The sequence below is a fragment of the Mustela putorius genome, unplaced genomic scaffold (assembly GCF_011764305.1).
Source record: "Mustela putorius furo isolate JIRA1106 unplaced genomic scaffold, ASM1176430v1.1 tig00000827_pilon_pilon_pilon, whole genome shotgun sequence".
NCBI classification, from domain to species: Eukaryota; Metazoa; Chordata; class Mammalia; order Carnivora; family Mustelidae; genus Mustela; species Mustela putorius.
In genome coordinates this window covers 1107681-1134960 of record NW_025421489.1, presented here as the reverse complement: position 1 = coordinate 1134960, position 27280 = coordinate 1107681, and the positions used below count along the sequence as shown (strand labels likewise).

The 27280-nt window shown below is 43.6% G+C and overlaps 1 protein-coding gene across 1 annotated transcript in view; it reads left to right on the top strand.

Annotated features, from left to right (window-relative positions):
* GAD2 (glutamate decarboxylase 2) overlaps positions 1 to 26591 on the top strand; it is a 76783-nt gene extending 50192 nt beyond the window's left edge. Inside the window, exons 10-16 of the mRNA XM_004757636.3 lie at positions 193 to 309; positions 1203 to 1267; positions 7384 to 7462; positions 11584 to 11733; positions 16986 to 17093; positions 17438 to 17527; positions 22968 to 26591. Coding sequence (XP_004757693.1) covers positions 193 to 309; positions 1203 to 1267; positions 7384 to 7462; positions 11584 to 11733; positions 16986 to 17093; positions 17438 to 17527; positions 22968 to 23141 — 783 coding nt within the window. The 3' untranslated portion in view covers positions 23142 to 26591. The remainder of the gene's footprint in view (positions 1 to 192; positions 310 to 1202; positions 1268 to 7383; positions 7463 to 11583; positions 11734 to 16985; positions 17094 to 17437; positions 17528 to 22967) is intronic.
* Positions 26592 to 27280: the final 689 nt, after the last annotated feature.

Below are 27280 nucleotides of genomic sequence, written 5' to 3'. Positions count from 1 at the left end.
GTCCGTCAGGCTCCCTGCTCAGCGGGGAGTCTGCTTCTCCCCTCTACCTCTGCCTACTGTTCCCCTTGCTTGTGCGCTCGTGCACGCGCTCTCTCTCTAACAAACAAACAAAATCTTTTTTAAAAAATAAAAAAATAAAAAAACCCTTGACACCCTGTTTGACGTTGTTTGGGGGCTTTCTTGTTTGTGTAGGGATTTGTTCCTTTCCTTGTGAGCGCCACGGCTGGGACCACTGTGTACGGAGCATTTGACCCCCTCTTGGCGGTTGCTGATATTTGCAAAAAGTACAAGATCTGGATGCATGTGGATGTGAGTATCCCATAGGGGCGGCCACGAAAATGTCCTTGCACATTTATTCATTTGGGGCTCATGGAATGAAATCTGTTTTTTCTCTCTTTCTCTAGCTCTTTTTTTTTTTTTTCCTTTGGGAGCCTATTTTCAGAATGGGGATATTTAAGCTTTTGAAGAGTGCAGAGACAAAGTAGCACACAACTCACACAAACCCCAACATTGACTGGAGGAAGTCAGAGGCTGACCTGCCTCAATGTCCCCAACATGATAATATGCTTATTTGTATGACCAGTATACCCAAGCTGAGCATTTAGCTCTTGATTCTTCAGCCCGTAACATCCTTGGAGGAATGTAACTGCGCACTTCCCCACACAGCCACACACATGCAGTTTCTACTTCCCTACAAAAATGATCCAAGAGGTAGAAAAGAGCTACATTTACATAGGAAGCCCCGGGGGTGGGGGGCACTCAAACTCAAGTCAGATATTTGTATATTGGGAGAGGAAAGCAGACGCCGAGAGCTTGCTTACTAGGAAGTATGGGCCTCCAGAATTCCAGTTTCTTAGCTGAGCCAGCTAAAAAGATAAATTATATTTGAAATGTTTTTGACTCCAGACCTAGTCACACTGAAGATGTGCCCACCAAAACATTTTCAAATTAAAAAAAAAAATTGTCAAGATTTAGAAGGACAAATAGAAGCAATTTAAGCTTAGACCAGTATGACTCAAAGTGTGGTTCAAAGACCAGCTGTTATCTGCGGACGGCTTGTTACTAATCCACTATTACTCAGCAAGGCTAAACCAGGAAGATTTCCATGATCCCCCAGTGTTCCCCTGCATAGGGGTGAACAGTCTTCTTTTCCTCCCCTGATTCACAGTGTGAGTTGTTCTTCTATGATCTTCCTTTCGCAGGCAGCTTGGGGTGGGGGATTACTGATGTCCCGGAAGCACAAATGGAAACTGAGCGGCGTGGAGAGGTACACCCACTTTTCTTGTTAACGATGTAATGTGTGAAAGCTAAATGTGAAAAGCAAGTTGCATACAATTTCCAAGCACTCTTGAAGCACATGTGAGCACATGTCTGCAGTGTTGGTGTGCCTTGTCCTGTGTGGTCATAGACCGATGAATATCATGTGTAAATAACAGAAAGACATCCAATGCTCTATTCAGTGGCCCAGGCAGAATGTTTCTCAAATAGAGATTCCTACCTGGAGTCCATGGTTGGCCAGAGGACTCAGGAATGACCTTCCTACAATCTCTGAACCAACAACCAAAGTTATTTAAAACCTATTGACAGGTCATAGTTTCCTAAGGAGAAGATCTATCCTAAAAGGATAACTTCCACTGCTGCAAGTAAGCCAACAGATGACTTTGCACTGTATAATTTATCAGCATTGAAAGCATGGGTTTGGGGTTTAATACGACCAGTGGAAAGCAAAACATACTTGTGAGAGCATCATTTCATGGTTTCATTCCCATGATAATTTCCTTTTTTTAAATGTAGCTTTGATGCCACAAAGCACTTTTTTTTCCCCCAGAGACTAAGCAGTAGATGGTTGAGAAAAGCTACTAAACCTAAAAGAGGTGAAGAGGTGATATTTAATTAACGTAAAATATATTCAGATCTCAAGAGAAAAGGGGAAAAAAAAAAGATAGAAGGCAAAATCAGCCTTGGGCTTTGCTGACCGTGTGCAGAGGAAGCTCGGCATTCCCCAGTTCTCCCATGACATCCTGGCAGGTCAGCAGCAGAGGTGAGCTCTGACCCTCCAGGCAACTAACTGAGAAAGCCTGAGCTTGTCAGAGAGGCTGCCAAGGGCCCACCATGCCCTGCCGAGTAGCCAGATGCCGCCCAGGAAGAGTTTCCCACTGGATCTGTCGCTAGACACCTTGGCATAGTTTCTGTTCCGGGATGAGGGGAGGAGCCACTGGAGCGTGGGAGCACCTGTTGGCACAGACGCCGCGGCCAGCCTGGGATGGATGTGCAGGGCGGATTCTGCGATGCTCAGGACCACTCACAGGCGGAGAACCCGATGGGGTGGGGGTCACCGAGGCAGAGTCAGGGGTACAGTGCCTCGCTCGTGGAAGACTCGAGAGACCAGCTGAGGCCCAAGTCAGCAGGGCAGCTGTCCCTGGACCAGCCAGCTGGGGTCAGGCGCTGGCAGGGAGCACCCCTGTGCCCTGATGGCAGTTTCCCATTTAGCGATGGGAGGCTGAAGGCGGGCAGAGCCCCAGCCAGCCTGAGTTAGTCTTGGCCTCTGCCTCTGGTCCTCTGGGGCTCCTCCCTTGCCCAGTTCCTTTTTGCCATGAAGATCTCTATGAAAGCAGACACTTAAAGAGAAGGTAATGCACTACACAGGGAGAGATGATGGGAGGGGAAAAAGAACAGCTTGGAAGGTGCCTGCTCAGATGATCAGAGTAAAACTGAATTCTCGTGCTTTTAAGAGCTGGCCTGTCCACAGTACTTTCTCTCCTTCGGTTTCTTTCTGACTGGCACAAAAAGTAAGCGTCTATTATTGTACCTTTAATGCCCCCTAGGACTCTGAGTGCTGAAAGCCCTGGCGTGTCCTCCCCAGTGATGACTTAAAAGCTCGCTAAATTACCCACCCTGAGCCTTGGAAAAATAAACACCCACACATTTTTGAACTAAAGACTATTATTTCGGAGCAAAGCTTCGAACATTCACCATGGAACACGGAGTCTCCTCCAATTGCCGCAGTTCTGAAACCGTATTGTAACTGGATCTACACAGTCGAAGAGCCAAAGATGAAGTCCCCGAAAATGAGGGGCTGCCACCTACGTGCCTGAGACCATCTGTCTTGCTGACTTATTGGCAAAAGGCACACCATCTTTGCTGAATATGGTTGTAGAGCCAGTGGAAACCCCTTGGCATAATGGGCATGAGCATTCGTTTAGGGACAGAAATTTGACTCCGTTGGGGGTGCCCAGTTTCCCAAGGAGTCACTCTAAAGGGGAAGAAACTGGTGGTCAATCTTGTCCCCAGATCAGGAGGTGCTCCCATGCCCGGACAGTCATCCTCTTAACAGAATGGCACAAGTAACCAGAGCCTACCTGGCACCCCCTGCAAGTACCTACCAAATTCTTAGTAACGGCTTTCTTCCTTGCGAATGCTGTCAAATCTTCTAGAGACAGCATAGCCGAGAGGGTGTGTCAAGGGCCCTAGCAGTCCCAAGTATGCTTCTGTGCGCTGGCCACTCTCTCCTTTAATCCTTTCCCACAGCACGCTGCGGCTTGCCTGCAGTGTCCCCCTGTGGCCGCCCCCTCTGAAGGCTTTCTGGCCCAGCTGAAGGTTTTGGAACAACTTCAGCCTTATTACCCATCACTGTCCTCACTCCTGCGCCAAGAGCCAGGGGTTTAGAAATTCAGTTCAGGAGAGATTGAACCTCTGCCCTATGCAAGGCCCAGCAGCAGGCCCAGCGAGGGCCCAGAGACGACTGTGGTGTGAAGCCTGTTTTCAGAGGGCTCGGAATCTAGCGGGAAAGAGTGACAGCCAATGATGGCTTCAGTCAAAGCAGAGGAAGTAAAGGCTCAGAGGCAGACAAGCGAGCTGATTGGCAAGCACAGAGAAAGGGATGATTCCTGCTAAACAGGGTCATTCAAGGAAGCCTTCGCACGGGGGTGGGCACTCGTGCTGCCTCGGGTGGAAGTGAAAGATGGATGCTCAAGGTGAAGATCAAGGGCACGGAGGTCTGGAAGGGTCCTTGGAGGAAGTCCAGATAAGTTTGGAGGGAGCCTGTGGGACTCACGGCTGTGACTGGGAAGCTCGTGGGGTGTCCACAAGTGTTGCGCAGGGAGTCTCAGTGGAGGGCCTGCCCACAGGGCCAAGTGGGATCCATAAATCCCTGAGCTGAGGGTCCCTGCTGTAGGAGCCACTATTTTGCATGGACAGCATTCTATACCTCAGCTTGGAGTGGGGAATGAAATCCCTTGTCATAGCAGCCATGGGCGGGGGACGGAGAGGGTAGGGGGCAGTGAGGGGACAAATCATATGATCTCACCTGCCCTTTGGAGAGACAGCTCTGGATTCAGAGGAGATGGAGGCCAGGGACCCAGTAGAAGCCACTGAGCTCTTGAGAATGTCCAGGTGAGGGGTAGTGGTAGTGGGAGAAGCTGGGGGTACAAACCAGGCGGTAGCAGCCGGGAGGGCCATGAATGGAGGGACCCAGCAGTGTGGCTAATCCAGGCAATAGGACGAACCATCACAGGGAGCTGCTCGTCTACAGGACCACGTATAATTCAAAGAACCGGTGCTTCTGTTGACCGCCCCTGCTTCTGAAACATTCTATGTGTTTATATACATAAGTCGCTTTCTAGTTACACGAAGAGCCTTGTATATTACAGAATGCTTTGGCACTCTTTGTATATAATACTTCTTTTTGACTTATTTTCCAATACTTTAAGAAATTCCAGAGACTTCCCATCTTTTTTTTTTTTTTTAGATTTTCTTTATTTATTTGGTGCACAGAGAAAGATCACAAGTAGGCAGAGAGAGAGGGGGAAGCAGGCTCCCTGCTGAACAGAGAGCCCGACGTGGAACTCAACCCCAGGACCCTGAGACCATGACCCGAGCCAAAGGCAGAGGCTTAACCCACTGAGCCACCCAGGCACCCAAGACTTTCCATCTTGACAGACTTTATAGACTTCTATATGTTGAAAAGTATGGGGGACCTTTTTGTGTAGGTATCTTTGACCCAGCTAGCATTAGCTTGCTGTACTCTCTGAAACATCTTCCTCCAAAATTCCAAGCATGAAGTACTACAGAATAAAGCACTTTATACAGAGTTTTAAGGAAAAAAAAAAAAAAAAAAAAAGCTAGAACTGAACGGGGAGATGTTGGGAGAGCCAGAAGAAGAAAAGGTTGCTAACACGCTGAGGTTTGAGAGCTGGATGTGTGGGAGGAAGACAGTGTGAGGCGCTGAGGCACAGAACACACGAGAAAGAACAGATCTGGAAGGATGAGGAGGGGCAAGTTAATGAGTTTTGTGGGGTCTGCTAAGTTTGAGGAGCAAATGAGGGCACAAGAACAGGTCTTAAGACAGCCCTCAGGGAGTCAGCTCTCTGTAACTTAGAGTAAATCAAAGAAGCCACGTGACTGAACTTCACAGCAAAACACTTTGAAATGAACCTGGGGCTGTTTTTCATAAATTGCCAACATTTCTCAAACAAACTAAGGGCATGTCACTGAATCACTCTGTGCAGCTTTTTGCTGCGTTTATGAGGCAGCCCCTCTGCGAGAGAGGCAGGACAGCAAACTCAGTGAAGGTCGTTGTGGGGCTCGGCAGCATCTACTCTAGTCTTTGAAAGATAAGTTGGCCACTGCATCTAAACAAACACCTCCAGTCAGAGAAATTTTCTTCCCCATCAGGTGTCATTACTAAAAAAGCTGAGTTTTGTCAGGATTAGGTATGAAGCTATGGAATATTCTAGAAGCAGTGTATATGCACTCAATGGCACAAAGTATGTAAATGATAGAATTGGAATTGATAGTAGGATCCAACCTTATTTAATGCTTACTGTGTACCAGAAGATGAGCTGGCCTATTCACTGATTCAGATGGATCCCCAGGCCAATAAGCAATCTCCGACTGGCCAGCTGATGCTCGCCATTCATCAGACAGAAGAATGGGATCACTCCCAGATTTTCATTTCTACCAAGGTTCTTGCACCTTGAGTGCAGGGAGCAGGTGAGCCCAGGTCTGTTGTTCAGCCAGAGAACAGGCAGTGACCCACAGCTGCCCTGGTTGCTCTACTTTCCCTCTTCTTGTGCCTCTGTTTATACCAGAGACCTCTGTTTATACCAAGGTCACATTCATGATTCTCATCCCCAAGGATCCCTTAGGCTCTCAGAAGACATGCATAGGGGTTCATCTGGCCTGATAAATACATCAAGTGAGCAATGGGAACCCACTCATCGAAGGGACATTTGCTTTCCCTGGGAGCTGGAGGGGGAGCTGGTTGGAACAGTTCAGGGGGAGTGAGGGAGAGAAGATGAATGAAGTTGAAGAAGTCTGAAGAGAAAATAACACTTGATCACTGATCTTACTTAACAATAAGTAAGATTTATCCAAGTGAAGCAAAGGGAGATGAATTCCAGGAAGAGAAAATAGCATTAAGAGACCCAGGAGCTTAAAAATAGAATTTTCTGAGAATAAAAAATAATCTGGTGTGATGAAAATGGTGTCATGAAAAATGAAAATGGGCATGGGATAGAGCGAGGACACAAGACTGAACATACGGCCTGTACGCACCCCTGATGCCCTTGATGGCATCATCATCACCATCATCATCTTTATTTTTATCATTACTACTACTACTACTACTACTACTACTACTACCGCTACTACTACAAGAATATGACAAAGAACTATGGTTGAGACATTCAAAAAGCATAAATCCTTGACCATCTCTATTGATGGACCTTAGAGAGAGATTGCATCTCTACTGATGGGAGAGCATCATGATTCTCAAGTGTGTTGGGAGAAAATAGTTTGGAAACTGCTATCAAAGCCATAGCTTATCCCACCTGTGGTCTAGAAGGACGTATCTAAGTCAGAGAAGAGATGGAAATGGGATGAACTAGAAGCAATTATGAAAGGACAGATATGAAAAATGTAATTCATTTGAAGAGGAAGAAGGAGAAGATGGTGAGAAGAACAAAATTAAGCAGTGAAACGAACCATCGCTCCAAGCCCCAGGCCACTATAGTAGTGACTCCAGGAACAACAGAGGCACGCGAGGATAACCCCTTCACCTGCATGGTGCCCTCCTCGTTGGCCGCCAAAGGCAGGATGTGGGAGTGGATGACCCCAGTCACTCCAAGGGACTCTCAGACCATATGGAGGCTAGCCAAATTCCTCCATGGGAGCTAAGGGAGGGAGCCCATGAAGATGCCCACACTTGCTTACTCTTTCTGTAGATGAAAAAAAGGTTGTAGATTTAAGATTCCACATCTTTTTTGGTAAATTTAGCATGAGAAATAGTGGTAAGAACCTCAAAGCTCTGTTGTCCTGGCACAGGACCTTGTAGTCTGAGCCAGTCATAGGTGCCACACTTTTAAAACCATTTCTTTCCTTTAGGGCCAACTCTGTGACATGGAACCCCCACAAGATGATGGGCGTCCCTTTGCAGTGCTCAGCTCTCCTGGTTAGAGAAGAGGTATGTCTTTCCTGATTCATGACCCAGTCCATCAGTGGAGTTTGGTAGAGTAAATGTGTGTAGTGACAGAATCCAAACACAGGATGATTCACAGGCTAGAATAGTGAGCCATACCCGAAAAGGGGGAATTATTCATGAGGATAATTATGAAGTCCTGTTCTTATTTCCATGTATAGGATGGTTCTATTTTGAGTCAACAAGACAGGCATGTTTCATACATGGCTAAATTGTACTGTGTGTGTTTGTGCATGTGTCAGGCTTACTTTATTTAGCATAATGTTTGCAAGGTTCATTTATGTCATAGCACAAACCCAAATTTCATTCCTTTTGTGGCTGAACAATATTCCATTGTGTGAATATACCACAGTTTGTTTATCCATTCATCCTTCAGTGGACATTTGGGTTAATTCTGCTTTTTGGCTGTTATGAATAGAGCTACTCTGAGTGTTTGTGGACAATTATTTGTTTGACTCTCTGTTTTCAAATGACGGACCTGTTTTCAATGGAGGAATGGAGCTGCTGAATCATATGGTAATTCTGTATTTACCTTACCGAGGAACTGCCAAAGTGGCTGAACAATTTTATTTTCCCACCAGCATGCATGAGAGTTCCAACTTACTCTACATACTTGCCAACACTTCTAAGAAAACAGGGCTAAATTTAGCTCTTAAATTTAGGTCTTTGAACCCTTTTGAGTTAATGTTTGTGTATGGTGTGAGGTAGGAGTTTGCATGCGGATACTCCATTCTCCCACTACCATTTATTGAAGAGACAACTCTTTCTCCATTGAATGGTCTTGGCACCCTTATTGACAATCAATCAGCCATAGATATATGGGTTTAGCTACATTGTACTTGTGAAAAGGACATAGAACGTGTTAGGTTGTACTCAGCAAGGTCAACCATGAGTCAAGAGAAACTTAGCATTCATAAAATATTAATGAGTTAATAAAAGCAGAGTGTCAGGATGAGGAAGGTTGTAGTCTCCTACCGTCCTCTGGATAAACCATGCCTCGAGTGGTTGCTTAGGTGAAGGCCAGATTGTTTTGGGGATCCTATCAAGCTAGGGTTCCAACAGTGGAAAACAATTGCTGAACATGTGAGAGGGATGACTGAAATAACTAAGGATGTTTAACTTTAAAGAGAAAAAGAAACTTGAAGGGCTGGAGGATGACAGCCTTTACAGTTTAAATGACTTGCAAGGGGAAGAGATTCATTTTTTCCTTGCAGCTTTGGGGAAGTGGGTCAGTAGTACTGGGTTTGATTTGGTGGCTCAATTAGAATATGCCATGACTTTAGGTCTGCCTTCCAGTCAATCAAAGGAAAGCTCTTCTAAAAATTAAGCTTCCCCAAAGGCAATGAATGCTTTCCATTGGAATAAACTCATTGCCAGAAGAACTGATTGGAGATTGGACAGCCAATTATTAGTAAGAGGATAGAAAAGATTCCTTCACTGAGAAGGAATAAAATAAGCTCTAAGGTCCCTTCCAAATCCAAGAGCTATGATGCTCTGACAGCATGTCCCTTATTGAGATACAAGAAAAATACTGCTGTACAGGACTGTATTAAGTATTCTGTGATAAGAGAGTTCAGGGTTTAAAAAAACTTGGGATATTTTAGATTAAAGAGTGAAAAGGAAGTTTTGTTACCTCAGGGCATATCAGAGCCTTTAATGTGCTGATATATATTGAAACTATCCTTGAAGAAGGGATTTAGGATGTTGAGTCTCCTTAATTTATTTGACCCTGGGACTTTCTTTTATATCAACTATTTGACAGCACAGCAATTATTAGTGCACTTATAATCATTGGCCACATAACAGTCTATAGCTGTTTGATGGGTTGGAATCAGAGTATTGTCTCATCAGGGCCCTTTGTGTGAAAAACATGACTTTCATTTATCCTTTTGTACAGTGAGACTGGTGCTGGCCAGCCTTTGGGAGGGCCTGTGTTTTGAGTTGTTTTTCCTATCCCAGGTCTGCTTTATCCACCATTCCAGAGCCTGGGGTGATTTCCCTTACAACTGGTGGCACCTTTTTGTGAGCGAGATTGCATGTCAAGCTTCTGTGACCACAAAATGAAACAGAAGCACCTATTGCAATATTCAATCTTATTGGTCTTTGAGTAAATTTTCTTTTTCAAATCCATTGTCATCCTATGGCTCTATTACAATTATTTAATTTCCCTCACTCTCAATGAATTCCACTGCCATTGAAGCCCAAACTATAGGGTCAAGCCCAGCTTCATTGCCTACCATCTGGGCTTTCAGGACTCAGTTAAATCGTAGTTGCAATACATTGTTTTCATTGGGTACTTTTTTTTTTTTTTTTTAAAGAATTTTCACTTCTAACTTCAACTAGGTGATCATGTTTTAGTCTTCTCTTGTCATGAGTCACAAGGGAAAAAAAACAACAAATGCCAAAGCTTTTGTAAAATCACAGTTATACTGTAGATAATGAAAGAGTTGAAGGCTTCCTGTGGTTCGTGACAAATGGAAACCTGGTAGGGTTTCTGGTGAGGAGACTGACAATGCTGTTTTAGTCAGAGCGCATGATTCATTCACTGTTCTTTGGAATAGTTCAGTCACTTTGCCACCCATTTTCCATACTAAGCTTCTGGTGCTGGGACAAATTAATGATCATTGGCAGTGAAACATCCCACTCTAACCACCCCAAGCAACTGAGTATAAAAATGCAGCAGTAACCACTCTTGAAAGGGGACTGTGGCATTTGAAAGATTGGGTACTTAAGACATCTCAGGATAACAATGTCTTTATTGTTTTAGATGTCAGCACACGAAATAAGTCAATCAGAGAAAGACAACTATCATATGATCTCCCTGATATGAGGAAGTGGAGATGCAACATGGGGGGTTAAGGGGGTAGGAGAAGAATCAATGAAACAAGATGGGATTGGGAGGGAGACAAACCATAAGTGACTCTTAATCTCACAAAACAAACTGAGGGCTTGCTGGAGGAGGGGGGTTGGGAGAAGGGGGGTGGGGTTATGGACATTGAGGAGGGTATGTGCTATGGTGAGTGCTGTGAAGTGTGTAAACCTGGCGATTCACAGACCTGTACCCCTGGGGTTAAAAATATATTATATGTTTATAAAAAATAATTTAAAAAATAAATAATTTTAAAAATGTATATTAAAAAAAAAAGATTTCAGCACATAACAATAAACTATCTCAAAAGCTATGACTTCCAAAGAGGACACAAGCCCTAATAGCCAAATGATAAAGTTCTTAAACTAAGTACGGGTGAAACACTAGATGAATCTGACTATTAGTATTTTACAGAACCAAAGGGATTTTAAAGTATTTTAATTACAACAAAACCAAAACAGCAGGATGTTCCCTCAAAGAATGAACACTATACTCTGATGAAGATTGTTACTTTTTTTTTTAAGATTTTATTTATTTACTTGACAGAGATTACAAGTAGGCGGAGAGGCAGGCAGAGAGAGAGAGAGGAGGAAGCAGGCTCCCCATGGAGCAAAGGGCCTGTTGTGGGGCTTGATCCCAGGACCCTGGGATCATGACCTGAGCTGAAGGCAGAGGCTTTAAACCACTGAGCCACCAGGTGTCCCTGATTATGATTGTTGCTAAAGAAACAAGCATTCTCTCAAATGGAGAGTTAAAGCATATATGCCCTTGTTATTAACCTGTAGTTACATTTGACCCTGAGTCATTTAACCCACAGAACTGTCCTATCGCAACAGCTCATCCTGTCCGGATATTGGTCCCATTTTATTTTATTTTTCACCTGTTCAGAGAGAGAGCGAGAAAAGACAGTGCACATGTGCGCATGCCGAGCACACAAACAGTGGTGGGAGGGGCAGAAAGGAGAAACTTAAGCCGGCTCTGTGCAGATCCTGACGTAGGGCTCAATTTCAAGACCCTGAGATCGTGACCTGAGCTGAAATCAAGAGTCACTCAATCAGCTGAGCCAAGGTACCGACTGGCCCCATTTCAAACACTTGATTCTTCCTGCTTTCTTCCTCCAGGAAATTCGGTGTCCCTTTAAAAAATTTTTTTCCTTAATCATTTTCATCACAATGTAAATCTAACGGAGTACTTGATCAAGTCAGGAGTTTTGCCTAAGTCTTCTCTTCTCTCCCAGGGATTGATGCAGAGTTGCAACCAGATGCATGCCTCCTACCTCTTCCAGCAAGACAAACACTATGACCTGTCCTACGACACTGGGGACAAGGCCCTACAGTGCGGACGCCACGTCGATGTTTTCAAATTATGGCTAATGTGGAGGGCAAAGGTAAGCACAGGTCGACCGTGCGAGTGTCGACTAAAGACAGAAACTGTATCTGGTGACCCTTATTATGAGGTTAAAAATGGATTTCCAAATTGAAAATCACCCGAGATTAAGCTTCTTTAATCCCATATCTAGATATCTGCCTTCCGCAGGGGCAAGGACAGAAGCCAAATTGCTTCCCATGCTCACTCATTTAGAAAACAAAGCCAGGTTGCTTTCTACAGCAGAACATCTGGATTCTTAAGAGGCATTTTGCTGTTGTTGTGATCTTGCTGTTGTCATCTCTCAACTCTGGGCTTTTGCCCAGTGATGGGTCCCTTGGGAGGTTGATGCCCTCTTTTTGTTTGGAGGACAGAACGCACCACGATAGCTTCCTTTTGAAGTTTCAAGGGATATCGTCCATCATCTCTTTAAAACCAAACCAAACCAAAACAAAAAAACCTGGATCTACCCAGTGACCTCCTTTCGTAAGGTTTCTCCGTTTACCCCAGAGTTTAACCACACTTGATCACTCCTCTCAGAAACAGAAACTCTGTAGGCAGCCTTCACAGAGGATACCTGCATGCCGAAATGTAAGCAGGCTGGAAAGGTCAAAGAGTTTTCTTTCTCATTTGGACCGGATTCCTAATTTTGGTGTCACAAATCAGTGACTTCCCACCTGGTTTCATTTACCTCCCACAGGAGGCAATGGCCAGAGCCAGCTGGACATGCCAGAGACACACAGTTAGAAAACACAACTGCTCCAAGACTCCACAAGGGAGACTTGACAAAGGAAACAAGATAGGGCAAGGTTAGAGGGAGCCTGGTAGACCCTGACGCACTCTGTGTTTGAGGGAGGGGCCCCAGATTGAGCTGGATGCTTTCTCAGTAGCCCATACAAACGGGGGTGCCCCATCCTAGAGGACGCACAGATTAACTTGGTCGGCACTTGTGACCTGCCAGGTTGAGGCGACAGATTGCGTCTGTGTAAGGAACCACATCCACAGCAGAAAGTTCCCTATGTCTTGGTTTGTAAGACGTTTCAAAGTCAACAGAAAGCCTTGAGCAGGGAGAGAGGCAGGTAGCTAACAGGAAACAGAGCGGGTCTTGGGAGTGAAATCGTTCAGTTAGCAACTATCTTACGGAAGATTCTTGAGAGCTATTTAGGGGGGGGGGGGGAGGTGGTTTATCTAGAAAGATGGTCTCACTGAATGCAGAAAAGATTTTCAGAGGGTTTCTGGGGATGGCTGGGCTTGCATATTCTTGAGACGAGCCTCCGTAAGTCTTTGTCCTACCTGAATTTCCTTTAAGTGGCACTAAGTATTGAGCAGCTGCCCCGAGTTGTTGAACTGGGAAAGATGGGCACGAGCCCCCTCCTCTCTCGAAAGATGAGAGCCTGACAAGGACATTTACTGGGTCCCCACCACCCCAAGATGAGGCTTAGAACGTCTCCTTTGGCAAAAATAAGTAAATCGGGAACAGGAATTATTGGCGTCCTCGCCACCTGTTCGAAAATGAGTAGTTTTTTCATTTCCTTGATTGGTGGGAATCAAAAGGGATGAACATGACCATGAGCTAGGGAGCTGAGGAAAGCGTGCTCTCTAAATATTGCTCGGGATCATCCTTTTTCCCCACCCCCCGGCCTGCGGCGTTTCTATTAAGAGGATGATCATTAGCTGTATTTACCCCAAAGTGTTCCTCTCACGCTTCATCAGATCCTGCTGCTCCTTTCCCAGCGGAAGCCTCCTCCCCAGCATGGGGCGGTCGTTGGCTGTAAGAGAAATACCGTGGAGGCCATCAGGTGTGAAGGCAACAACAGGAGCGACTGAAGCCTGAAATAAGGGCCGAGGAGCTCAGCTCTAACGCGCCGAAATAAAGGCATCAGGAGAGGGAATCGAAAAAGAGAGAAAAGGAACTATCCCAGCAGCCGCATAATGTATCCATAAACTAGGGATGCATATTCCTTTAATGCCTCATGCCAAACCTTAAGCATCTAGACAACTTCTATTTCTTTTTGGACTGAAAGCTGCATGTTTTGCAAAACAAAGCGATAATAATGATAAAAGCCCTAAGCTCTGTCCTACCATCCAGAGAGCTCTCCGGTGCTGCCAGCCAGGCAAGATGTCAGCCTGCCTGAAGAAGACCTGAGAAAGTGTTGACCGTGACGTTCTGTCTCGTATCCCCTCGGGCATGAGAAAATGATCTTGCAAAAACAATCCTGAGGAGGAGGCAGCATTAAGCAGTAAACCCTCTATTATCGGAGATGCCTGGCAACTGCGGTATTCAAGTGAATCCCCATTTCTACATTTTCTCCTCGGCAGTACAAACCACAAGAAAACTAGGAACCTGACTATAAATAATCCTTAATCTGTTAATGGCTGATGGAGCTAAATGTACTGACCACAGCCATCCCATTAAGTCCAAGAGAACTTGATGAAAGCAAATGTATGAAAGAAAAAAAAAAAAAAAAACAGCTTCTTGATCTGAATGCTGGCAGGCTTTCCAGACAGTAATACCATATATAAGCCTGTCTTGAGCAAAGGTCCTGTGCCTGCCCTCAGCTCCGTTCTTAATCAGGAGATCTTTCATTTTGTCTGTATTTTATTAGAGAATGCTAAATAAGCCTTGATGATTATTTTCCAGATTTCACAGATTACCCCAGTGGTTAAAACTCAGTGTAAATAGAAAAAAAAAATGAATGAACAAACAAAAGAAAGAAGGAAAGAGGAGAGAGAGAGAAGAAGTGGGGGGGGAGGATGCACCTTGAGAAGTAAAAGGATGGGGAGCCCATTCCTAGTTTGAGAGCCAACCATGATTTATTAAGAGGTTGCCTTGGGGAAGTGTGTAGAACAGGATAGGTAGAATACGTAGGATTTCAACCAGCAGAGCTACGTTATTAACACAATTAACCTGATGTCAATACAGATGGCTCCTCAGAGCATACTGTGTAAAAACACTGCCCCAGGGATTAAAAGGAGACTCCCATCCATTCATCCACTCATTCAACAAATATACATTGAGCACCTAGTGTATGCCAGCCCTGCTGGTAAGAGGGAGGCCGTAGTGAATGAGAGAAACACCTTGTGGAGCGTGCATTTCGGGCAGGGCAATCTGAACCAATCCTAAGTGTGTGGACACAGAGGGAGGGGAAAAAAACATCCTTCTCCTGTGGCTCCTTCCGCGTAACCTGGATGCTGGAGTCCAGACTTCCACTTAGACGTGCCCCTCAGAGCCTTCAAGCTTCCTTCATAGCAACCCAGATCATGGCGAGACCATGCCTGATGGAGTGTTCCAGGGGCTGCTGTCATTCTCAGAGTAACAACTGTGTGGCATATGACAAGTGCTCAGCAAGTATTTGATGAATGAGTACATTTTGGAGAATCTTCTAAAAGCCTTTAAGACCCTGAAAATAAAACATGGGTCTTATTCCTATAAATATCCAACATGAAGAGAGGCCAGGCTCCTAAGAGCACACGAGAGTTTCCTGTGCACTTCGCCTTGTACCTCTTTAGCTTACAACTAAAGGGATAGCCAGGTTATTCCTGATCCTCTTATGTAAAGTCCCAACAAGCAAAGACTACAGGAACTGCCCCCCTGACCCCCAGCCTGTGATAATCCCCCTGGCTTTGCAATACGATCAAACTCCTTTTCAGAGCATTCGTTTTATGTTACCATGTCCCTGTGTGGGAGGGATATCACACAGGTACCACCCTTCCCATATGACCAGTAAGATTAGCCAAGGCCATAGGGCTGGACAGGGTCAGTCAGAGTCCTACTGGTTCCAGCCATATCTTGGATCAGCTACATGCAACTTTAAAGCCAACCTTGGACTGGCCCAAAGGGTCCAGATGGAACTTCCCTCCATCCTACTGAGGATCCATTCTCAGCATACGCAAACAGCAAGGTCAGTCCAAACCAGCCCCAAATGCTTGGCATCACAAAGTCATAGAGTACATCATGGTGTAGGTTCTGGCCCAAGTGTTCAGGCATCAATCAAGGTCCTTCCTTGGGGTCATCAGGAACCAGTCAGACTCTTTGATCAATCAACGAGAGCAGCAATCTCCGTAGAAATGATTCCTGAACCCATCAGATTTTTTAAGGCTTCAGATGTTAGAGCACTGGCTGTGCTGCCTCTCCCTTTTAGCTGAGAGGACATGACCATCAGTAGGAGTGTGGGCCCATCTTACGGCCATTATAGCTGCTCCCTCCAGTTTCCATGTTGGATTAATCACTGGTTGATTAATCTGAGCATTAGCTGTTTGAGCATTAGCTGTTTGTCTAAGCTTTCCATGAGCCCTCCCCAAATGCTGAAGGAGTTAGGAGGAAAGCCGTTTTGAAAAGTCATTCCCTGGGGCCCCTGGGTGGCTCAGTGGGTTAAAGTCTCTGCCTTTGGCTCAGGTCATGATCCCGGGGTCCTGGGATCGAGCCCCGCATCGGGCTCTCTGCTAGGCAGGGAGCCTGCTTCCTCCTCTCTCTCTGCCTGCCTCTCTGCCTACTTGTGATCTCTGTCTGTCAAATGAATAAATAAAATCCTTAAAAAAAAAAAAAAGAAAAGAAAGAAAATTCATTCCCTGAAGTGGAACAGCTCCAGTCCACGGCTCTAGTCTTGTTTTCCCAAGTCCAGGTCCTGGGCGTCTAGTGCCGGGAACTGAAAGACCGCCCTGATAATGTTCCCCCATTACGAACCTATGAGTCATGTATCCCCAGAGAAGAAATCTAATGAGCTTTTTGCAGAATGACAGGCTAACAAAGCACCTGTGTGCCCCTTAAGCTTCATACATTCATTTTGTTCAACAAATATTCACTGAGTACCTAGCCTATTTGTTCTATAATGGGGGTACATTAGTGAACAAAAGTGGGATCCGGAAATGGTACCTTTTCATGATGGGCAGGGACTAAGCAGGCCTGCGGAGGGCCCTCTGAGGATGCTGCTTCTGTCATTAATGACTTCCATAATTACCCTTGGAATGGCAGAGGCAAATTTTCCCCTCGAGTAATCAAAATAATTGCCTAGAGAATGGGGGCTCGGGAAGAAAAGGAATCCGCTGTAGGGAGCTGTGATGACATGAAAGGAACAAAAACACCTGAGGTGAGAGCATCAAGGGAGAAATAATCACCAGAAAAGCCTCGGAAGCACAGTCTTGGGCGAGGAAAGGATGGGGCAGAGCTGAGGCGGAAGTGGCAGAGAAAGCCTCAGTCTCCAGAGAAATCAGTCCACGGGGAGCCCACCCACCTTCCTCAGGCTGCCTGATAAGCTTTCTTCTTCTCTCACTCAGGGCACCACTGGGTTTGAAGCACATATTGATAAGTGCTTGGAGTTGGCAGAGTATTTATACAATATCATAAAAAACCGAGAAGGATACGAAATGGTGTTTGATGGAAAGGTACGTATTCCTGTCTCTACGGTCCCAGAAAGTTTAGTCAGTTCCAGTACTGATCACTGATTTTTTGTTGTTTTTGTTGTTATGTCAATCACATACTGTCCAGGTAAGTGGAGCCATTACAAAGGAGAAGCCGGGCTGATGGGGTCGCTGTTCTAAGCTGGAGTAAAAAACTCAAACTCACAAAACCAACTCTGTATAGTGTGATGAGAGTCAGGCACTGCAAAATGATTATGGGTTTAAAATAGGAATTCTATTGGGAAGCTGCAGAATAGATTTGAAATGCCCTTGGGATTTTCTAAATTGCCACGATGCGCCTAGTGTGAACCTTACTTTCTTCCTTGTAGCCTCAGCACACAAATGTCTGCTTCTGGTACGTGCCACCAAGTTTGCGTGTCCTGGAAGACAATGAAGAGAGAATGAGCCGCCTCTCAAAGGTAAGGGATACAGGCTTTTCTGGCCCAGACCTCGGTGCGTCCACTGGGCCTTTCACATGCACGGCGTCTCTCTGGGGCTCCTACGAAACAAAGCCATTCAGAGCTGGTATATCTAGAATTTTGACTACTCTGTTTGCTTCTTTTCTTCTTTTTTTTTTAAAGATTTTTTAAAATTTATTTGACAAAGAGAGATCACAAGTAGGCAGAGAGGCAGGCAGAGAGAGAGGGGGAGGCAGGCTCCCCACTGAGCAGAGACCCTGATGCGGGGCTCCATCCCAGGACCCTGAAATCAGGACCCAAGCTGAAGGCAGAGACTCAACCCACTGAGCCACGCAGGTGCCCCAGCTTCTTTTCTTCTGAGGGCCAGTTTATGCTATCTTAAAATAAGCCATCAGGTGACAGTTTTGCTTCCATTCACGATGCAGTAAGAACCTTGGTGCAGTTGGCTGACCTGCCCAGCAAAACTGTTAGAAGCACAGAAGAGATTTCAGGAGCCGGCAATGGTTAGAAATCCGAGCCACTGCTGACCCCCTTGAGATGCTAAAGTCAAGGCCACCCTGTGGAGTCTTTAGAGCTATGGTGAACCCCAGAAGGGACCAGGACAGGAACAATACTAATAGCCACCATGTAGAGTGCACACCGTGCCCCAGGCTCAACTCTGATCTAGCATTAGATCACTCAACTATCATAAGTGTTAGAAATGACTAAAGAAGACAATTTAGGTGATGTAAGCAAACTTGATTAAATAGTTCATGAAGCAGGCAGCCTCCATTCCCACAGAACTGCAGAATGGGGTGGAATGCAAGAAGCTTTTATAGGATTAAGAACAAGGAACAAGAAGAGAAAGATAGAAAATGAATAAGGAGGGGCACCTGGGTGACTCAGTTGGTTACGTGTCCAACTCTTGATTTTGGCTCAGGTCATGATTTCAGGGTCGTGAGATGGAGCTACGTGTTGCACTCCGCACTGGGTGAGGGACAAGCTTGAGATTCTCGCTTTCCCTCCCCATTTGTGTGCTTGCACACACACACTCATGCACCCTCTCTCACTCTCTCTAAAAAAGAAAGAAAAAATGAGTGAGGAACAACAAAATAAGTACAGAGCTGGGGTTGGCTTGGTCTTGGGGTTTGGCTGACTAGATTTTCCATGCTTCTTGTCAAACAGAGCACTTACAAGGATGTGAAAGTTAAGTGTCTGTTTCCTGATTTGATATCTGGACAGGAGCAGCCCCATCGTGGGCCTGACACTTACTTCAATCTGAGAAACCTAGTGTGGGAAGCACTGCTGTCTCCCCATTTTCCTGATGAGGAAACTGAAGCACAGGGAAGGAAAAAAAATCACTTTCCCCAAATCACTGAGTCCAGAGCCAAAGGGCTTGAGATTCAGAGTCTTCTGTGGCCAGTAAGATACCCTTGATCTTTTTTCCTCTCCTGCTCTCATCATCTCCACACGGGTGAATTTGGTTTATGATGAACCCAAAGAGAATCTTGAAGGGAGGTAAATGTGGGGCCACATCCCAGTGTTGAGGAATAGGAAACTAGGCATGATTGTGTCCATTTGGATCTCAGAGGCTGGGTTAGTTGGTTCATTGGTTTTCCATTTATCACAAAGAAGGGGACTTCCTCCAGCCGCTGCCAGGAGCAGGGAAGGCCCTCTCCCCCAATGCAAAGGAGCCTGGGCTGCCTCACTGACCTTTCCGAATACTTCATTTCCTTCTATGTCAAACAGCAGGATTTTGTGTTGTTTAAAACCTCCAGAAAGGCTTATAAATGTGAACACTTGCCAGGAGACCATCCAGGATCAAACCCTCCTCAGGAGGAAACCGACGCATGGTTAAGGTGTTTCAGTCAAGCTTCCGAATTAGAGTAATGGTTTACAATCCTGGCCACACACTAGCGTCAGCCTGAAGTTTTACAGAAAACACCGGTGACCAGGTCTTAACCCTGAGAATTTAATCCATTTGGTTTTGGATGGGCTTGGGAATGGTTCTAAAAGTTCTCCAGGTGATCCCAAGGTCCAGCCCAGCCTCAGAGCCACTGACCTAGAGGAATGCATGGAAGAAAGCTTCTAGAATGGGGATCTGTTGGTGCATGTGTCTGGGTAGAAGGGGTCATGGTCACGTCTGAAGTGTTAGTGAAGTTGGCTCATTTGCTCATTCCCAGAAATCAAGCTCAAGAGGTGGGAGGGAGGCAGGGTGAGGGTCCCACTGAAGAAGATGCTAGGGAGGTAACAAGGGGCCTGTTGTCATTTGACAGGAAAGAATTAGTATTTTTTTTTTCCTGGGGTTTTAGGATGTGGCTTTTCCATAGGATGTATCATCTTACCCATAACTAATTTTGTTTAACAAGTTAGTTAAAAATTAGATGTTTCCATTCTTACAGGCTTTACTTCTTTTATGAACCCACTGTCCAGACAGAGTCCATGGAATAATCTGGCCAATTTCAATTGTTGAATCAATTCATTATTGCTGGGCTGAGGGATGGGGCAAGATGGGAAAACAGAATAGAAAGTAAGGTTTCCCATCACTTTCTGTGCAAAAATCAACTCTGAATTCCCCCCATTTTAATACAGCTCTCTCCAGATGCCTCTCAGGTTTTAGCAAATCACATAAACTACGATGGGAATGGAGATAATTTCTTGGGGAGAGCCGTGAGAATAGAAGTCAATTATTTTATACAGTTGGTAATTCAAATTTGAAAGTCTAGGGATTGCAAAGTGAGTTCTCTTAATTTTTTCCTCTTCTGGGATTCCATTTTCAAGATAGAGAATTCAGCAAGTCAGAGTTGGCATTCACAATACAACCACATAAAATATCAGGGTTAACTTTTGTTTATTTATATCAGTAATTTTTCAGGGTCACAGAAAAGCTTCTTCTTCAGTACAAAGCCCTTAAAATATAATGTCTAGGGACCAGTAAACCTTCACACATGTGTGCACGCATGCATGCGCGCGCGCGCGCGCGCGCACACACACGCACACGATCCCAGAGGGAAAACAGTGGAGATAAAATAAAATAGATCATCTGCTTTTTCATTTTTCCAGAAATTTCATTCATGATTCCAAGATTTTGAAACAAAAAGGTTTTGTGACACATAGTGGAAAAATACATTTCCATGACTCCATGATTTTAACCTGAGATCTCTTGGGAGAAAAAAAAAAAAAAAAGTGGATTCGAATTATGGGATAGTTCTCTGGTTATCGTTTTCTAAGGGATTGAAAAATCTAATGACACAAGGGAGAAAATGACACCCTAAAACTCATAAGGCAGCCCCAAGAACTTCTGCTGAGGTCTTTAGTGAAACCTTCAACATGTAGCCTCTCTTTCCTGACTATCTTTATTCAACAAATCCAAGAATGAGATCAGAAGACAACATCTAGAAATAAGAGAAAATGCTATAGACTCGTCAGAAGAGTCTGACTCTTATTTTCCTTCTGTACTTGCAATTAGTGATTATGCAATGAAGTAGATGTTCCATATTCCTGCTAATTTTAGTTCATCTACATTTTCTGGAAGCAGCCAAAAGTCAGATGTATTTAGACAGCTGTGATTTCTCCAAGCTAGCTAGCTTCAGCAACTGGAGGGATTCTATCTGACTTTATACTAAAACCTGTTTGGAATGATGACTGTTACTATTTAAATTTTTGACCTTTGGCTTGAATTGATTTATCTGAAAAGTTAGAGATGATTGTCTTTAATAAAAAATACCATTTCTATATGGTTTTGCTTGGATTGCCCATGAAAATGAAATCAGAATTTAATTCACTAAGTAAAGCATTATCATACCTTGTTTTTAATCAGTTCTGAAGAATAAGCATGATTTATTACACAAATAAAAATTAAGGAATAGCTATGTGATTCTTCCTGAAATTCCTACAGACACATGGATTTGGAATTCCTTTTCTATGTATGTATGTATTTACATTTCAATTAAGGAATAGGACAAGGAAATCTATAAACAGATGTCATGGGCAAGGATGATGTGTTTACCACTTAAAAGAGAAAAGATGCTACTGGACTAGGGGAGTCCGGAAAGGCTTCATCGTGGTTGTAGGTCTGTGGGGGAGTCTTGGAGTATGTGTAGGATGTGACTTGGGAGAGAAGGGGGACTCGTGTCCAAGACAACATGTGTGACACAGTAGGAATGAGAACAAGTGTAAAGGGAGAAAAATATATGTGGCATATTCAAGGGATTTTGACTGTACGTCTTGTCAGAGTTGAAGACTGATTTTAGAGAGCACTGGAAGATGAGTTCCCAGATTTGGGGGACAAAATACCTTTGCACTGAGCTGAAGAATTTGAACTTCATCTCCTACACAGTCATCAGAGAACTACTAACGCTGTAATCATTCCGGCATACATGGGGTAAAATCTCGCCTGTGATCCTCGTCTGTAACATTAAGTCTTTGTGGGCTCTGCTTTTGGCCTCAGCTGATTTCCATCATGATTAAGGAATGTATTTCAAAAAAATCTTACAAACTGAGGTAATGCAAAGGGAGAATGTAGAGAAACTGAAAGGCTTTAGGGTCTCAAGAAAGAAAAGTGCTTTAAGGCCTCAAAATTCTGCTTATTTTCAGACATCACTGGAGATTGAGGCTTATCTCTTGGTAACCATTCTCTGTGCTATGTTCTATTTCCAGTGTTTTTACATCTACTGAGGAAAAAAACAAAAAGTCCTCCATGAAAATGTTTATATTGCTAAACCATTTAGCCTTGAACCAATACCCAATTCTTCCCATTCTCCCAAATCCATAACTCCAAGTTGTTAAAAAAAAAAAAAAAAAAAAAAACCTCAGCTGAGTATGTTTTAAAGATCAAACTGGTGTTAGGCAGCATCCCATCTAGGAAGTAGATGGGAGCTCCAAGGGGCTATAGAAAGGGAGAGGTTTTTAAAGGCAGGACAAGGAAGTCACAAACAGAAAAGAGAATTATTTTGGGTGAGCTTGTCTTTCTTTGGGGAAAAGGGTCTTATGAGGTGATTACCTCATGTTTCTTTGGGGGATGGGGAGGGGCCATGTGACTAAGTACCATATTGGTGCTGACCAGAGGATTCCTTACTGACCAGTTAAGAGTATATTCCTGGGGGAAGTTGAAAGGGCAGTTGGGTTAGGTATAAAGCCCAGGGTTGGTGATGTGGCCTAGTGTGACTCCATTGGGGTCTGCAGTTTTCTTTTTCACAAGGTCAAGGATGAGGGGGCAAGCACCTGAGAGCCTATCATTTATCACTCATCTCATCACTTTCAAGAATTTGGATGTATTAAACTGTCCTAGTGCTCTGATACAGAAAAAACAAAAAACAAAACCTTGGGGACAGTTCCTTTAATTGAAACAAATATGAGTCTGGTTGTTTACTTAAAAACTCAAAATGCTACTTGATATTGGGCTCTTTTAGTAGAGGAAGAGTCCCCAGGGATCACCATGTGGCTCTGGTCTCTCCCACAGGTGGCCCCAGTGATTAAAGCCAGAATGATGGAGTATGGGACCACAATGGTCAGCTACCAGCCCTTGGGAGACAAGGTCAATTTCTTCCGCATGGTCATCTCAAACCCCGCAGCAACTCACCAAGACATTGACTTCCTGATTGAAGAAATAGAACGCCTTGGACAAGATTTATAATAACATAGCTCACTAAGCTGTTTCAATTCTCTAGGTAGACAATTAAGTTGTCACAAACTGTGTGAATGTATTTGTAGTTTGTTCCAAAGTAAATCTATTTCTATATTGTGGTGTCAAAGTAGAGTACAGTTTAAAAATCCAAAAGACATTGCTCCTTTTAAAAATCCTTTCCTAAGTTTAGAATACCTCTCTAAAAATTAGTGACAAAAGGCTGTGTTCTAATCAATAATGAAAAGCTTAAAATTGTTATAACTACTTCCCTTACTTTTAATATAGTATGCAAATCAAGCTTTATTTTCACTTCAGAGTAGTAGGATTGAATAGTGCCAAATTGCCCCTGAATCCTAAAAGGTTCTTTGGGGTGCAGTCCAAAGGAAAAAGTACATATAAAATGTATGTTGACAATAAAAACTCTTGCCTTTTTCATAGTATTAGAAAAAAAATTTCTAATTTACCTATAGCAACATTTCAAATGTATTTAAATACATATAATTTTACAAAAGGAAAATATATATATTAAAAATAAATCCTATTTTGTAACATATAGATTTTTATTTTATATGGGTTATACAAACTGCAGGGGCAGATATAAAAACCAAGTCGGATTTTTTTTCTCTTTCTTTTAATGGAGGCACAATAAAACACTGAGTAAAGTTATTTTGAAACATAGGCCCACAAAATTCTTAAAAGGTATGATGCCTTCTTTCTATTCATGTGAGGGCTTACCATATCTCTAAAGTTAGTATTACAAAACAAACACAAAAGAATATTGTAGGTTCTTTAAAATGACTGACCAGATCGACAAAATGATTCTCTTCTCAGTTGAGTTTTCTGCCCAGTTGACCGTGAGCAGACCCACTCAATAAGTATGAAAAGCCAAGCTTCATCTTAGACTAAAACTAGGGTAATTGTTTGGACTCTGCTTTCCAGTTCAGCTTTTTTGAACAGAAGGTGGATGCCCATTCTTGAGGCATCTTCCCAAACCATATTCTTTTATTAGGTCATTTGGATTAATTAGGGAAAATAAAAATAAAATCTAATCAGCCTGAACAAAAAGAAATGATGCACACTCCAGAAGGTGGTGAGCCCAGAAAATTAAACTCAGCCTTGAGAGAAGAGATCTCTGTGTGAGAACAATGAAGTCATCCTGGGCACCATATTGTCACTGTCCAGGAAGGAGTCATTTACCTCCTGGGTAATTGCTTATTCCCATTCCCTCCCCTCTCCTACCCCCAAAAGTTCTCTCCTGCTGGGCTCCTAATCACTGGAATCTCAAATAATTAATTTCTCTCCTATGGGTGGTTATTTTCCTCTCGTGAAGTGGTCTCCTCACTGAAATTTTGAGACAGCATCCTAGAACCTTCTTTTATCTGCCACTCATCAAGATCCAAAGTGACCAGAATATGCAGAGATAGTAAGATCCTTAGAATTCAAGATAACATTTTAAAGCATTCTTCTTCCCCTGAAAACCTTATGGAGAGACCCAAGCTAACAAGAGCTCCCACAGATATTTGTGGGACCACAGTTTGTCGGGTTCCAAGTACTAGTGAGATGACTACAGACTCATCTCTGCGGACTGCAGGTAGCAACTTAGAACATTAATTCTTTCTATATGTACCTTAGAAAGACTGTAGGTATACAAGAGAAGAAAGAAAGAAATGGCCTATAATATAACCACAAGATCCAACTACCTGGAATCTGCATGAGCTTGCCCCTACATTCTTTCTCCCATTACATCCAAGAACACTGACACTTGAAAGGAACATAGGTCTGGGTCTTTCCTGTCTAGGAAGAAAATGGGTTCCCTATGATGATTAGGAGAAAACTTTTATCTGTGCCCCAGAATTTCATGAAGGAATAGCCTCCCATTCTAGGTTATGTCTCATGGCCAAGCATCCTTTTCCTTTCTAGAAATGGGCCATTGAGACTAAGCACATAGCTGCCCTCTATCTGGAGCCTCAGGCCAAAAGGTCCTACCTCAGAGGCAGAGACACTAACTGTCAAACCCACTGTCCTGCTTGGAGAAGACAGTGAAGCCCAGGACCCTGACATGGATAGACGCCTCTCAACTTTAGAATGCTATACCTTGCAGTACAGATCCTCTATGAGAAGCTGCTGCTTTTTAACTTGATGGTATGATGTAATTTAAAAGGAGAAGCATTTGCACCCGTGTATGAAATTCCAGCAAAATAATTTTTACAAATAGGTTGTTTTCCCCTCTCCCTGTCCCTTCCAGATCCTTCCCCAAGTTGGCTGGGAGTCTTGCTCAATTCTATGCAGTGAAATCCCTGCCAACCACAATCCAGCAAAGGAGGTAAATAAAAGCCTAATAGGTCCCAATAGTCTAATAAAATATTCTTTAAATTAGGTCTGTAATCTACTTGGAAGAGAGAGAGGGAGGGAGGTGATTGTGAACATTAGCTCAAATTCCAGTGCCAAAGACCTTTATGTGGGACCATCCTTTCCAAATTTTAGAAAAGTCTAGGGTTAGCTTAATTAGATTTGGCATGGCCATTTTCATTTATTCAGCAATATTGTGTTTATTATTTTTAAATACTTGAACAAAAGGTGTGGTATGTCTTTATCTGAGATGCAGAAACAGTATTGACTTTGTGTACTGTCACAAGGCTGTGAAGAAAGCAAAGGAAATCAATCGTGTGTATAAATTGTGTTGCCTTCCTTATATTGATAGTACTGTCTTGTCACCTCAGATTGGGGTTGTGCACTTTAGCTCTGAACTGTACAGTGTTGCAAATCAACTGTGTTGCTGTAAAAGCTTGTACAATATATTATTGACATGTCTTTTTCTGTGTGGTAGCTGTATCGATATTATGAGAACAACACCCGCTTCTGTTCTGTGCGCGCTCTCTCCCTCTCTCTGCTAAACTGTATGCCCTCCACATCTGCTCTAATAGAGAACATGCCCTCGGCTAAGCTCCCTACTGAGAAATCTCCTTTGAGAACAGTGTGATTGCACAAAAATGCAAGGGGAACGCCGCTCATCTCCGAGAATAGAGGAGACCCATATGGAGTGTCACAAACCGCCCAAATTGCAGGTATCGTCCCCACTGGGGTTTGGAGTAGGAGCCACTCCTTAGGACATGGAAGTTCTGGTATAAATACAGTAGGGTGTAAATATAGCAGCAGGATAGGGAATCAAGGACCCTCACGGTGGGTATCATCTTGCACGTGCTCTCCTGTTTTCAGATGCTACGTACAAACACTGTGTATTTATTAGTTTTGTGCTCCAAAATACTGTTCCCAATTGGTGTTTCTGAAAGACATCGGCATCTCCCCAACATTACGCCATTTACTAAAGACAGAAAAAAATAAAACATATAAACACGTGGCAACCTGTTCTTCTTACCAAATATAAACTTGTGTATGATCAAAGTATTTTATCTGTGTTGTCTCTCTAAACCCAAATAAATGAATAAATGTGTAAATGTGGTCACGTCTCAGGCTCTGCTTGCATATTTCTGACTTTGCCTTGTTGTGGAGCTCATTTTTAACACGTTCCCTGAATACAAGGCCCTTGCCTTTCACAGAGCTCTGAGGGTCTTTGGGTCTTCATTGGGAAAAAGGAGCTCTTACTTCTGCCATCACTCTTACTGTCACTTTTGAAGGATATTGTTTTACCCCCCATGCTTCAATCCTTGAAGCTGATCCAGTACTTTTTTTTAGAAAACATTTTATTATGGAAAATTTCATATACATATAAAAGTAGAGAAAATAGTAAAACAAATTCTTACAAGTTTTCACCTCGCTTCAACATTTACTGATTCAGAGACTGAATATTTTTTCACCTATTCCCCCACCCCACGTCCTCCCTAACACCAAATTATTTTTATATGAATCTGTACAAGGTACGGGCTCCTAAAAACAAAACAAAGTCCTCAATATGATGATCACAATTAAAAATATAATAATGTTACAACAGTAGCAAATATTCAGTTGATGTTCCCATTTCCCTGGTCTCAAATCTATAGCAAAACCTATAGTCTATGGCCTGTGGCCCGGGAAAGCCAGAGAGGCCCACACAGCTTTCAGGAGAGCTGGGACATGGATAATTCAGGCCCATGATCCAGTGCTATATATACCTGGGCTATGTGTACGTTCTTCTATATTATTGGTTATTT